The sequence below is a fragment of the Argiope bruennichi genome, chromosome 3 (assembly GCF_947563725.1).
Source record: "Argiope bruennichi chromosome 3, qqArgBrue1.1, whole genome shotgun sequence".
In the NCBI taxonomy this organism is placed as follows: domain Eukaryota; kingdom Metazoa; phylum Arthropoda; class Arachnida; order Araneae; family Araneidae; genus Argiope; species Argiope bruennichi.
The window spans coordinates 63,027,075-63,040,808 of record NC_079153.1 but is presented as its reverse complement, the minus strand read 5'-3'; the positions used below and the strand labels follow the sequence as shown (position 1 = coordinate 63,040,808).

General features: G+C 27.4%; 1 protein-coding gene across 3 annotated transcripts in view; it reads right to left on the bottom strand.

Moving 5' to 3' along the window:
* LOC129962489 (nucleosome-remodeling factor subunit BPTF-like) overlaps positions 1-12,796 on the bottom strand; it is a 43,322-nt gene extending 30,526 nt beyond the window's left edge. Inside the window, exons 1-6 of one of the 3 annotated variants that reach the window (XM_056076225.1) lie at positions 10,900-12,796; positions 6,830-6,951; positions 3,968-4,173; positions 2,928-3,031; positions 1,267-1,426; positions 679-1,071 (exon numbers count right to left, since the gene is read on the bottom strand). In XM_056076225.1, the coding sequence (XP_055932200.1) occupies positions 679-1,071; positions 1,267-1,426; positions 2,928-3,031; positions 3,968-4,173; positions 6,830-6,951; positions 10,900-12,012 (2,098 nt within the window). In that variant the 5' untranslated portion in view covers positions 12,013-12,796. The remainder of the gene's footprint in view (positions 1-678; positions 1,072-1,266; positions 1,427-2,927; positions 3,032-3,967; positions 4,174-6,829; positions 6,952-10,899) is intronic. The other 2 variants (XM_056076227.1, XM_056076226.1) reach the window with 2 other exon arrangements.
* Between the last annotated feature and the right edge of the window lie 938 nt (positions 12,797-13,734).

Here is a 13,734-nt window from a genome sequence, read left to right as displayed (position 1 = left end):
TATTAAAGACTAAACAATGAAGAATTATCCTCCCCCAAGGAGGTAAAAATGAAATGCTTACTGAGACATAGATAAACATGCTGTCAACAACAACCAATGAAATGGTTTAATCTTTCTGAAATCACAAAAGTAAGATTTCAAAAACTAACTCCAACTTAAGTGGGCATAAACATTAAAGTTGGGAAAATTTTGCAAATATTTTTTTAACACAAACAAGAAGTATAATCTGGACCATTTCATTAAAATACTGCAATATGGCTTTTGTTTTTCATTATTAATGATTAAGAATATCCATGTGTTTTTTTATCAAACAGATTTATGCAATGAGTTAGTGTAAAAATATTTTATATATAAAAGGGGTTGCGAGATAATTTTTGAAGCACTGAAGGACTAAATATGGGTTTGTTAAACCAAAAAAGTTTAACAAGCCTACATTTATCGAATGTAATTACTTTTTTCAAATAATAAGGTTTTTGTGAAAATATTCAACTGACTAATGCACCATTTTGATGATTTTTTTTTCATTTGCAATTTACTGCTGGCATATGGTTAATACATAAGTACCAATAATCTTAATGCAAACAATTCCTTCACATCTATAAAAATTATTGCAACTATCATCGAAATATAAAATGATAAAATGAGGTTCAATCAGTAACTATAAAAATAATAACTTACTGTCATCGTCTTCCTTTTTCTCCAGCCTTATGAAATTCCCTTTCCCTCCTTTGGCAAATATCTTCAAATGAATACCCTTTTTGGAATCAGACTCCTCAGATTTTTCACTACTCTCACCATTATCTTTAGGAGGATCATCAACATTATTTTCTGATCCAGCATTACTTGATTCTTCATTTATGTCACTGCCTCCTTCAGCACTTATGTTAGCTTCATTAGATCTACTGTTATCGTCACATTCCATATTTTCAGATTTAACCGAAATTTCCTCACTTTTTATTTTTGGCTTATCATCTGCATTATTTTCACTTATTGAATTTAATTCAGCATGGTTATTCATTTTAACAGGATTCTCATCAGTCTCGTGCTTTTCTTCATTGTTCCCAACTTTAACTGTTAATAAATAAATAAACACAATTTAGTAAATTATCAAAAGCCAAATACATGATATTAATTTTAAAAAAATCATTTACATAAATCAATAAAGTAATATTTTAAAAAGGCAGCAATTGATTACAAGGCATAAGATTTAGCAAAACATTATTTATATGCAATACTGTAAAGCTAAAACAGAAAATGCCTTTTTACCAATTGTGACAGGTTTGGTAGAAGTGGTAGTGCTTGCAACTGATGTAGAGCAAATATTTTGTTCCTCACCTTGATCTTCAAATGATCCATCCATATGATGTGAATTAGGAAAATTGTTGTTATTCCACTGATCATTTTCATTCAGAGATCCATCAGTCAACTGAAATATCAAATGTTTTTTTAGATTATGTATAATTAAATATATATAAAAAATAATAAGTCATAAAATTAATTCACACAATAGATTTATTTAAAATTATTTTTATGCTTTTTAAAAAATTAAAAATAAACAATGATATACACTTGTAGTTTTCTATGTTCCATTAAGATAAAACAAGGGCCTTTTTTTTTTGCACCGTTTTATTGTATGATTTAAATGAGTATTGTATGATTGTATGATTTAAACGAGCCATTAATCAAACATAGCATATCAAGTCTATATAAAATAGTGAGTCATATTATGAGGCAATGCAAAATCAACAGCCTAGATGGCCAATGTAATTTGACTTTTCAGTAAATCAGTGTCACAAAGTAGAGATTGATAAACAATCCCTATAAAAAGAATCCCAGAGTTGTTATGCCATGCTATAAGACCTCTTTTTTTTTTCATGGGTAATTTTTCATTTAAAACATTTTACATTTCCGAATTCTAGTATGGCAGTATTCCATGTTTCTGAAAACAAATATTGAGTTGCAGTTCCTCTATTTGAGAAAATGAAAACATTTTTAGCATATAAAACAATTGTCAGAATAGGGAGTTATTTCAGGGGGGGGGGGGGAGGAAGAAAACAATGCAATTTGATCATGCAGTAAACTACAACACATTTATTTTAAAGCTATTTCTTGTTCATTTCAGTACAGTAGAAAAATTTACAAATCCCTTTATTCACGCATAAAATTGATTTAATAATATTTGATATGTGAAACATTGTTTTAACTGAAAACATTAGACTGTATAAAATTTCCCATCATTCTCCATTTTTTGGCATCATTTGTCTACATACATTCTACATCCAGACTTATCATCAAACAATTTAAGTTAATTAAAAAAAAATTTTTTTTTAATGTTTTATATCATGCACAGTTGATCTTAGAATCTGTAACTGCTGGATCACACTGCAGATCACAAGGTCTATGATTAAAAAAGTTCTTGCCTTCAATGTCATCGAAGTTCTTGCTGGTCTACCAGATTTTGATTTGGCAATACACTACCTATCATCATAAATCTTTTACACTATTCATAAATTGGAGATTCCTGATGAGAAATTTCCATTGTAAATAGAACACAATTTATGCTCTACCTTGCAGATTTGGATTCGAAAAACAAAACTACAATTTGCGTTTGTTCATGTGGTGGAGCTGTATGTTGCAAAACAATGGGATAGTACTATTTAGTTTAAAACTTTATCTAAATAACTTTGATATATTTTTATGGAGCATATAACTAAGCATATATCATCGTTTACTTTTAATTATTTGTTTGAAGAGTAAGGATACATTCTGGACACCAAATGTCTGATGGATAAAAAAAAAAAAACAATTTTTTGGACAATATATTTTAAAACTATCATCAATTAATCACAATAAACATCAAAATCTACTAACAGATTACATAAATCGCATTCTCCCCCCTCAAAGAATAGCATAAATTTTGTTCTTACATTAGATGTCATCATTGCTGCAATTCGTTCAGCCTCACGTCGCCTTTCTTCTTCTTCTTTTGCCTTTTGAATTGCTCTTTCACTCTGTATCTTTGCTAGAGCAGCTACAATACAAACCAAAAGAAAAAAGTAGTTAAATGAAAGCAAAACAGATATGAATTCATACTAAAGGCTATAACTATACTTGAAATTTTCTCTCTAACATGTTTAAAATTCAATGATCTAATAAAAATCCTTATGAAATTTGATCATATCAATAAAATAATTGAATTTCAAATGCAAAATCAACAGTAAATATTTCAACTGCAGCAGCAGGAGGTAGAATTATGTATAATGCAGCAAGTAAATATTAACTGTCATTTTAAAATGCATGCCTACTGATAAATAAAATGTTATTCAAAAATAAAAGCGATGCAATACCATTTATATTTCTTTCGTACTAAACATGGATTAGAACAGAGAATTATAAATAAGAAAAGTTTTATATATTATTTATACCTTACGAGCTTTTATTTTATACCTTACCTGTTACAATTTAACTACTTTAAGTAATTAAATTGTACCATATAAGGTACAAAATTAAATGTTTATTGAATTCAAAAAAAATTTCTTGATTATTCTTTAAAATAGTCCTTTATTAACTAAAATGAATTTGCTGGAAGAATTTTTTAAAATTATGTTATAATTCTCTGAGCCTATAAAAATTTTTTATAATTCTGAAACATTTTAAAATAAAAATTAAAACATATAAAAGGCAAGTTTTGAACAGAAACTGCTAATTTAAACTAAATATAAAATTAATATATATATTTTTTAAATTTTAACAATGGAGACTGGACGTATTATCTGATTATTAAAAGAAATTTAAAAAATAATCTTTTTTCACTTCTCATACTCCATCAATTCTAATATAAGTATAAATAAATTGGTTTTACAAAAAGTTTGGATTGTATTGAATGATTAAAGAAGTGCATCAATTTTTCTCCAATCAATATATTCTTATTTCAAAGAATATAAAGAATATTCTGATAGATACTTACCATTTTCCACTTCTAGATATGACTTCTTATTTCCCTTTGCACTGTTAGTAAGCTTTTCTGTTATATCCATTTGTCTAATAATTTCTTCTTTCATATCTTCTAAAACTCTGTATACATCATATTCTAAATCATTTGCATCTAAAGTTTCCATTAGTTCTTGAAATTGCAATTTAGTTGTGTAGTAATAAGATGCATCTTCCCCTTCGCTGCAATGGAAAAAATATATTTACCATGAAGAAAACCAGGTTTTAAACAAGTATATGAAAACAAACAATCACAATTACTAATTGTAAAAACTACAAATTTTTCAAAACTTTACCAATTTTTTTTTTAAAAATATCAATAACAGTATTCCAAAGAAACCCAATTAAATATACAATATATATATATATCATAAATGTAATGAAATAATTTTTATAAAATAATAATAATGATCCACAGTTCTATAAAAACCCATTCCTATAATAGCTTGCATTCTTTGGGACTGATGAAATAACATGAAAAAAAAAAAATTATAAACGAGACATTATTGTAGTTTCTACATGTTTATTCACTTTAAAAATGCATGAAAAGAAGAATGAGAGATTACAAACAAGAGTTGTCTTGATACTGGGAAAATAAAGAAAATTTTACATTACTTAAATTTTTTCATCTAAAAGAATGCTATCTCTTTACACATTGCAAGGATAAAAGATCATAGCCATAGCCCACCAAAAAACACCATTTGTTAAACCTTTGAACACCATTTGAAGGGGCATGCCTTTTAAACTATCTTTCCATTTCTTCAACATTAATAAGTCTTATTTCCAAGACTGTGGGAAAAGTACTGATTTAGAACAGTGAATATAAGCCAGATAAATGCTAATAAAACTGCTGAAACTAATGAAAAAAAAAAAAAACTTTTTAGCAGTGTTTTATATTTGTAAAGAATGCTACAATATATGAATACAAATCCAAAAATTTCACTGCTTTAAAAGTTCATTAAAATCCATATTTATTGAAAAACGATATAGTATTATGTGAAAAGTGAATAGTTCTTTTCTTCAACTTTTTAATTCCAAAATACAAATTTTCTCTGCATGTTCAGAATGTGTTAAGATCCAGTTTGAAATTTTCCAGCAAAAACTAAAAAAAGAATACAAAGAACAGTATAAATCAAGAAATTTAGTCAGTTAGAAAGAAAGTCAGTTAGAAATTTAGTCAGTTAGTTTAGAAATCAGTTTAAAAAGAAATTTGATGATTTTTTTATTCTATGCTTTGAAGCTCAAAGATTTTTTTGATTTTGGGGACATCGTAAATATAATTCTTGTATTGAGAAATGGCAATGCAGCTGTAGAAAGTGGACTGAGTATCAACAAGGATATGAATGTTGAAAACTTGAAAGCAGATTCTTTATTTGGTCTAAGAACTGTGTATTTTCTTAAATTTTCTAATTTGAAGAAATTTGCTTCTGTAAGCAAAATTAAAATGTCTGAGGTATAGTAAAGGTTTAGAAAAGCTGAAAAAGTTCAAAAGAAAAAAAAAAGTCCAAAAAGTGCAAAGCAGCTTTGCAAATTAATTTATTCCAAATGGGAAGAATGAAACTGATGACTGAAAAATGAGCAGAAATTAATGCTCAAATATATATATATATTGGGGAGGGGGGAAAAAAAATGCTTTTTTTTTGTTTAATAATTATTTTTAATAAATTTATTTTTTGTTTAATAGCAAGAATATTTTGCATATATGTGTGTGCATGTTTTATTTCACTTGAGTCCTTAATTTGGTGACTTTAAATTAGAGAGCGCGTAGCAAAGTGAACAATATCATTTCTCCTTTTAACAAACGAATTTTTTGTTGCTATATTCTAGGCAATAAATAAAAAGAAACTGGGTATTTTATTTTTCTGAATACAATTATAAGCATTCATTAAATATACTATTATTTCATGTATAACAGTAAGGAGAGGAAATGATTTCAATTAAATTTCACATACACAGGTTTTAGAGATAAATCAAATTTATAAAAATATAAAGAAAATGTTTCAATTTAATAAAAAAACATGCATAGACAAAAAAAATCCACTTTAATTAAAAATAAATAAGATTAACTCAGGAAATCAAAAACTAGATGGGGATGAGATAAAAAGCAAATCAAAATTTAAAATTCCATATCAGTCTTATAATTTCCATTTCGTATGTGCTCAGCAAATGGCTGTCTTTTTCAAATGAATTAATAATAAACAGACTTTTTCAAATTAATTAATCAGTCTTAGTATTGGCAAGAATGAAAATATCTTTATAGAAACATTGCAAGCAGTAACAGAGATACAAGATGGAAACATTTATACAAAAAATTAAATGTGATGTTTACCATTTTTCACAATACTTTCAGTTAGTATTCATAGAATTTTAAAATTCATTCATCATCAAAAAAAAAAAAAAAAAAAGGAAGCTTTATTAATAAAGATGACATGTGCTTATTTATACGCTGAAAAGCTGTCCATAAATTAGGGATTCAGATAGTCAATATTGAGATGGTTAAATAGAAAAGTCCTTTAATTCCCACGATCACCAGAATCGAACATCTTAGCCTTGGACTTTTTGCTCAAGCACTATCTCATTTGGAAATCAGAGACAGGCTGTAACAATATTCACACCATAATAGGTTTTATAAAATCTCAATAAAATTATTCCTTTGTTTGATAGACAATATTCTACAAGATTCTCCCACCTCCCCTACACACACACACACACACACACACAGTTTTAAAATTTCATGATTTATTATGTTATTTTTATAACAACTGAACTTCATGGATAACTAATATTACTTTGCAATACCTACATAACAAAACTTTAAACAGCTGATTTAAATACTTACACAATAATTCTCCGACAAAGGAACCAATATTTTCGACCATGGCGATCAAGACCAAGACACTCTTGACGACTCAATAGCATATTTTTCTCTATTTCAGAAATACAATCAGTAACCCCAGGAACCTAATTTTAAAATATATATATATATATCATTTAAAATACAAAGGTAATTTAGTGATTTCGAACATGGAGATTATGTTTAGAAGAAACCGGAATTTTAAGATTTGCAGTTACATCCTTTATTATAGCATTTTAAAAATAATTTTCACAATATTCATTAATGTCATGCTAAATTATTGGTCAAACTTTTTTATTTTGTGATTAACTTTATATACTTTTATAAAGCATGGCCCTATTAGCACAAGATATTGTAACATTGTGCTTGGGAATTTTATGCTCATAAGGTATGCTAGTTATAAGAGATAAAAAAGAAATTTTAAAGTTTAACATATTAATTGTTACACACATATTTACTTTCAGCAACAATGCCTTTTAACATGGTAATAACTTGGTTTTTATTTACTGTATTACAACAAAACACTCAAGTAGATACAGATCGTAGATGATTAGTATAGTATATAGATGATCAAGTAGATGATTGTAATTTTTTAAATAACTAAAAGTTTAATAATATACACAACTTTCTAAAAGAAATTAAATGAAAACAGCAATTCAAGGTGGAAATTTTTGAATTAGATTTCAAATCCATGGAAGGAAATATAATTATTAACCAATATAAACAACAATAATGGTAACCAAAGAAATAAAACAGTTTAATAATCACTTCTATTTCTGTTCCACGAGATTCCATTATCAAAAAAAGAGATTGACAATTGCTCATTATAGTTCCGATGATCGAACAAACATGAACCATTTGGTTCATGAAAAAACTAATTAAATTAATTTGAATCATGAAAAGTCAATTACTGATTGAATGTTATAGATCTATCTATAGAATTATGAAAATATTACACAAATTTTTATCATTTACAATAATGATTCAGTGCATAACACTTTTATGTCAAGAGAGACGAGCATCCCGAGTTTTATAATGGGAAGGAAACAATCTTTCAATATTTCTTATTTGACAATAACATAGGTATACATTTCATCACATTCTGTTAAACGGTAATAAAACTATGAAGAAACAAGTCTACCTAAAGTTTTTTAAGTTAATACAACAAATTTTCCCTTAAATTATTCATTCAAGAAATTACCAACAGGGTTCAGAATATAATTTTTAATTTAACAAAAATTAAACTAGAAAATATTGTTTGCTTACAGGAAAAGTTTTCATAAATTTTAATACAAGCACATTCGAAAATTGGTACATTCTTCTCTTTCTTTAAAGATATAAAAATAAATAAATATTATTTTTGAGGTTTGGTATATTTGATAATAATTGTTAAAAATATAATTCACAACTTTTATATTCCTGAATTTTAATGTATATAAATTATCTACAAAAAGAAAAGTTGGAGGGTGGGTATAAATTAGCAGAACACATTAGTTGAATGTAATAAGGATTTCAAATAAAATTCTAATAACTTCAAAATAAAATTTAATGAATTATCTTTCTAAAATTAATAATTACATTTTTATTAATTAATCAATTTTATTAAGTAATTTAATATACAATGAATTGAAGTCAATTTAATTTCAAAAGACAAACACACAATACAATTTTCAACCATGAATCTAAAAATTAATAAAATGAGAACCGTTTCCTCCATATATAACTGCATTCAAAACTAAAGATACTTCATTTGTATTTTAGTATTTATATGTACTATGCTAGTTTGCATTAAAGATTATTTTTATCAATCAAATTTTAAGATTTGGATTTAACTGTTACAGATAAAAATCTTTAAGAAATTTTAATAACGCATATCAGTAGATCTCATTCAAAACACTAAACTTCAACAAATCATACACTAGCAAAGTTTAAGCACATTCAATGCAGGGGAATATTTAAATGTTATATTAAAGGATTTAATGTATTTTTTTAAAGCTTACATAACTTTTAACTTTCGGCTTCATCTCTAAAACTTAATAGACAAATTTATATAGATTTTTCAAAAAATAAATAAATATTCAAAAGAAATAACTTTTAAAACCAGGCAATGCATTTAAAATCCATATCATTTTAAGCACAGCTGATTTTGAGGATTTAGTGAAAAAATGTAAATCTCACTTTTGAAGTGATTGATTACACTCATTTAGTGTAATCATTCTCATTTAGAATAAGAATAGTGCGATGAAACACGAATGCCTTGCAGTGTTCAAAATATTTACAACTACCCTTAAGCATCCATGTATTTATTTTTTAATCAAATGATTTGATTTACAAAGAAATTTATAAACTAATGTCCATTTGAAAGAAAAAAAAGAATTGAAGAAAAGAAGGCGATAAAAAAAAAAAATGACTTTTTGACAAATCAGGCCATTAACAATGGTAGAAAATCAAGAATATTTATCTTTAGAACAGCAAGAATATTTTTTAATTGTTTTCTTTTTCTAAGAATGTATTAAGACCAAATCAAGTAATTACAGCAGTATATTAACTATATATCATCCACAAACACAATCAAATTTTGATTATAGAAATATCGCACAGTATACAATCTTTAGCATTTTATCATTGACATGCAAATGGCTGCAATAAGCCACAAAATATTTTGTAATTTTTTTAAGGAATTAATTATTGCATACAGTTGCATTAATAATATAATACTGCCAAAATTGCAAATCTGAATCAGGAAAATTGCAACAAATTTCAGTTACACAGCATCAATTTCTGAAGAAAGAATTTCAACCTCTGAAAGTTAATCTCTCTCATTAATATAATCAATGTGCTAAAATATATATATTAATAATTTACATCTTTAGATTAAAACTTACAAATTAAAATAGTTTAACACTTCGAACCTGAATGTTGTATGTATATATATATATATATATATATATATATATATATATATATATATATATATATATATACAAGTTTAGATATCCATTAGGTTTAGAATGTTAACTGGGAAAAAAGAAAAGAATGTCCTAACATTTCAGCTACACATATTTCACACTCGTGCTTAAATTTTGTCATAAACACTTTTAATATTTGACTAATTAACAGCTTAGAATTACAAATATAATTCTTTTAAATTCTAAAACTGCCTCAAAACATGCAAAGTTTCTCTTCCTATGTGATCCTTTTGTTTTAAATAAAACATTTGGTACGCATAATGACCAATTCATATCTACATCTTACTATTAAAGCATTTTTAAAGGGTTTTTTTTTCTTGGAAAGAAATTAAAAAAATAAATATTTTATAAAGAATTCATGCACACATTGAAAAGTATATTGTAAATTCAAAGTGTTTCATATGAAACAATTATAAGTATAAAAGAAGGCAGATAACATATGACTAATAATCAGAAAGGATAATTTAATCTATTTTTCTTAAGCTATGTTAAGTAAAAAGAAGAAAAAAATTTTATGCAAAAATTTAGTTGCATAAAAAATTTTGAGAACTTGTAGTACAAGGTGGAAAAAAAAGAATACTGCATAGACAAGTATAAATACTAAAGACAAGAACATAAAGAATGGCAAAAATAAATAAAGAATTTTAAATTGTAAAACTTATATCGATCAGGGAGCTACTTTTTAACAACATATAGTTCTAAACAACCACTCTTTAGAAATATAAAATTCTAAAGAGTAGTCGTCCGCAGATAAAAATTTAGTAAAAGCCGCTTTCATAACTTATAACAACTTTTTTTTTTTCATTTTATGCATACTAAAATATTTAGCACAATAAAAAAAAATGTAAAAATATGTCTTGAAAGCAATCTTTACAGAATACTTAGGAAAACTAAATACTGATTATATGTAACAATATATAACCGATAAGAAATGGATTTTACGAGTGCTTTAAAGTACTTATGTAATGCAATAATTCCTTTCCTCTTACAGTGTTTTATTTTAGGGCTTGGCCCTCTTAAGATTAATCGAAATATATTTGAAAATTGTAATAAAAAATGAAAATGTTTAAGTGAAAAATTACTTACTTGATTTGCTTTACAAATCGCACACGTCCAGTCTTCAGTTGGAACTTCTTGCAAAGGTGGATCAAGGCACGCTAGATGATAGACAGCAGGACATGTTTCACAACACAATAGGTCTCCAAGTTTGTGACAAGCTCGACAATGGTCATCATGATAAATCATGCCTTCACTGATTAAATCATCCCTAGCAGGCGACGTGGTGAGAAAATTATCACATAAAAATTCTAAAACAGTTAGTCGACTTTCAATAGATGTAAATGGATATTCACAATTTTTCATGACACTTAACACATCTTTGTAGTCTGGATCACTTTGCAAATACATACGAAGAACTGCTGGCCACGTCATGCTATCTATTAAATAAAAATGAATATTTACTGTGTCTCTCATATCTAAGGGAGCGAACATTGTTCCTTGGGCCTCTTCTTCTCGTAGAATAGCTTTCAAAAGCATAATATGAATGTCAGAAAGTAAAGCAGTCTGATCTGTTGATGAAAGTGAGGCACAAAAATCTTCAAATAAAAATGGAGTGAGTCTTAAAATATTTCGAAAATGCCTAAGAACTTCATACACACCCAATGCTTGCATAAGATATTCCCTAGGTAATAATAAATCATCACTAGATTTAGGAAGAGTCAAAATTGGATAGTCTCGCTCTTGCAAAAATACTGGTGTTGTTGCTCTTTTACACCACTTTCTTTTGGCAGGTGTTGTGCTGGATATTGTGCTAAAACTACTTTGTGAATAAACACTTAATTCGTCCGATTCCGGAAAACTGACATCCGATTCATTTCCTTCCTCCTCCACATCTTCTTCACGATTATACTCACTGTCATCACTAGAAAAATTTTCATCTATTTCATCTTCTCCTTCATAGTCCAATATATTTGAGAAAAAATTGCGGCCTCTATTCGATTTTTCACGTAAACGGCCTCGATAATGCACGTGGGATCCCCTACGTGAGGGACTACTTTCACCTGGTTTTGTTGATATACGAGAACCATGATTACCTGAACCAGCGTATAAATATCGAGGTTTTTTTAGTAAATTAACTCTATGAGAAATGGCTGCTCTTTTTGGCGGTCGGCCACGACCTCTCCTGCCTCTTCCAGACATTTGGAAGCAATATTTATATATATTGTATTCGGAACATCATTTTTTCATGTTTTTGACACAAAAAAATACACAACAAGCATGCAATCAATTAGCGCTAAGTCCTTAAAATGAAAATATTTACAGCCGCCATTATTGCTATAGGCTTTGAATGGTCACGTGACCAATGAGTGACAACGTCGATCCAGTTTCTGCAATAATTTACTCATATCTAGCACTATATGTCAGAAATATGCAAACAATTGTGGAATCTATAACAATTTGCACGTAAATACAGTTACCTTTCAAACAAAACTTTCATAGACGGACACAATTCAACACGCAGAATGACGGAGTTCCGCTGTAATCCATAGCGTTCCTGGACAAAGCTAACGGTTAAGAGCTTTTATCCGATTGGCGGGTAATACGCGGTACTGGAGGTCTTCCTGAATATATTCCTGCTGTGAGAAATTTTCAATCAGAACTTTACAGAATTCTGTTGAATATCGTGTTTCACTTGATTGTCAGTATTCTATTACATTTTAACAGTGGTAATTTTCAAACAACAAAAATAACGATTCGCCATCTTTGATGCTTAATACCATCAACCAATCAGAGAAAGCGTTGCATTTTATAATAATGAACCATTTGCAAATGTGTAAATCATTAAACATAATTTTCTAAAGAAATCCCAACGAAAAAATTTGATAAGAACTATGAATTTTAAATTCTATGTTGAAAATAATTAGAATTTCATGCTTCTATCAAAATAACTGTTAGTATGCAATATGAATACCTGCGGAAGGGTCGAGGTTATTGATCTAACAAGCAAGGCCAAAACATTACTTTTCTTTAATGAAATTTCGCGGGATCTTCCATCGACAGATTCAAAGCAAATAAGTGAAAAGAAAGTCTAAATCAAATGTGCATTACATGAAATGCAACAGAATCATAATATGGATGAAGATGAATTTTAAAACAACGCTCCGACCTTGAAAGAAACTTTACATTGATATCTGTAAAACATCGCTTAAATTCATCCTTTATAATTTTTTTTTAATTAAGTTAGAAGAACTAAGAAATTATGAAAAAAAAAAGACTCCAATAAGAGAATTAAAGAAATTTCTCTCCTTAATCTGAATCTGATATAGTTTTTTTTTCCAAAAATTTTGAAGAAATTGATAAAAAATTGTGTTAAAAAATTCTATTCATATCAAGTATTTTCTCCAAACCTAGTCGATAAACTGACACACTAATGTGTTTATTTTATATTTTATTTTGAAACTGTGTCACTTATTGTGCGAATATTACTATTTAGCTGGAATATTCACTTATTAGATTCGGATCTTGTATACGGCATGGTTGTCAGTAATTACTGTTTTATCAGTTTTATTAGTATTAAATAAAGAGTCCATAGTTAAGAGGCATGAGTCATTCAAAAGTTTTTCTATTCTAAAAGATATATAAAGATAAAAATATTTAATTAGCCGTGCCTTTTCATTTTAATTACAAATTATAAATATTTAGTTTTCAACTCTAGTACGACGTAAACAGAAAAGTAGGATCAATTTTTCAGTAGGGAATTTTAGAATTATGATATGAAATTCAAAACTGCTTTTGAAAAATTATGTAAGTATCTTATTTATAGTTTAAGTTTGGTTGGAAGACATAATGAATCATGGTAATTGAGGTAATATCCTTCGGTAGTTTTGACGATACAGATCAGATGCAGCATTCATAATTTAA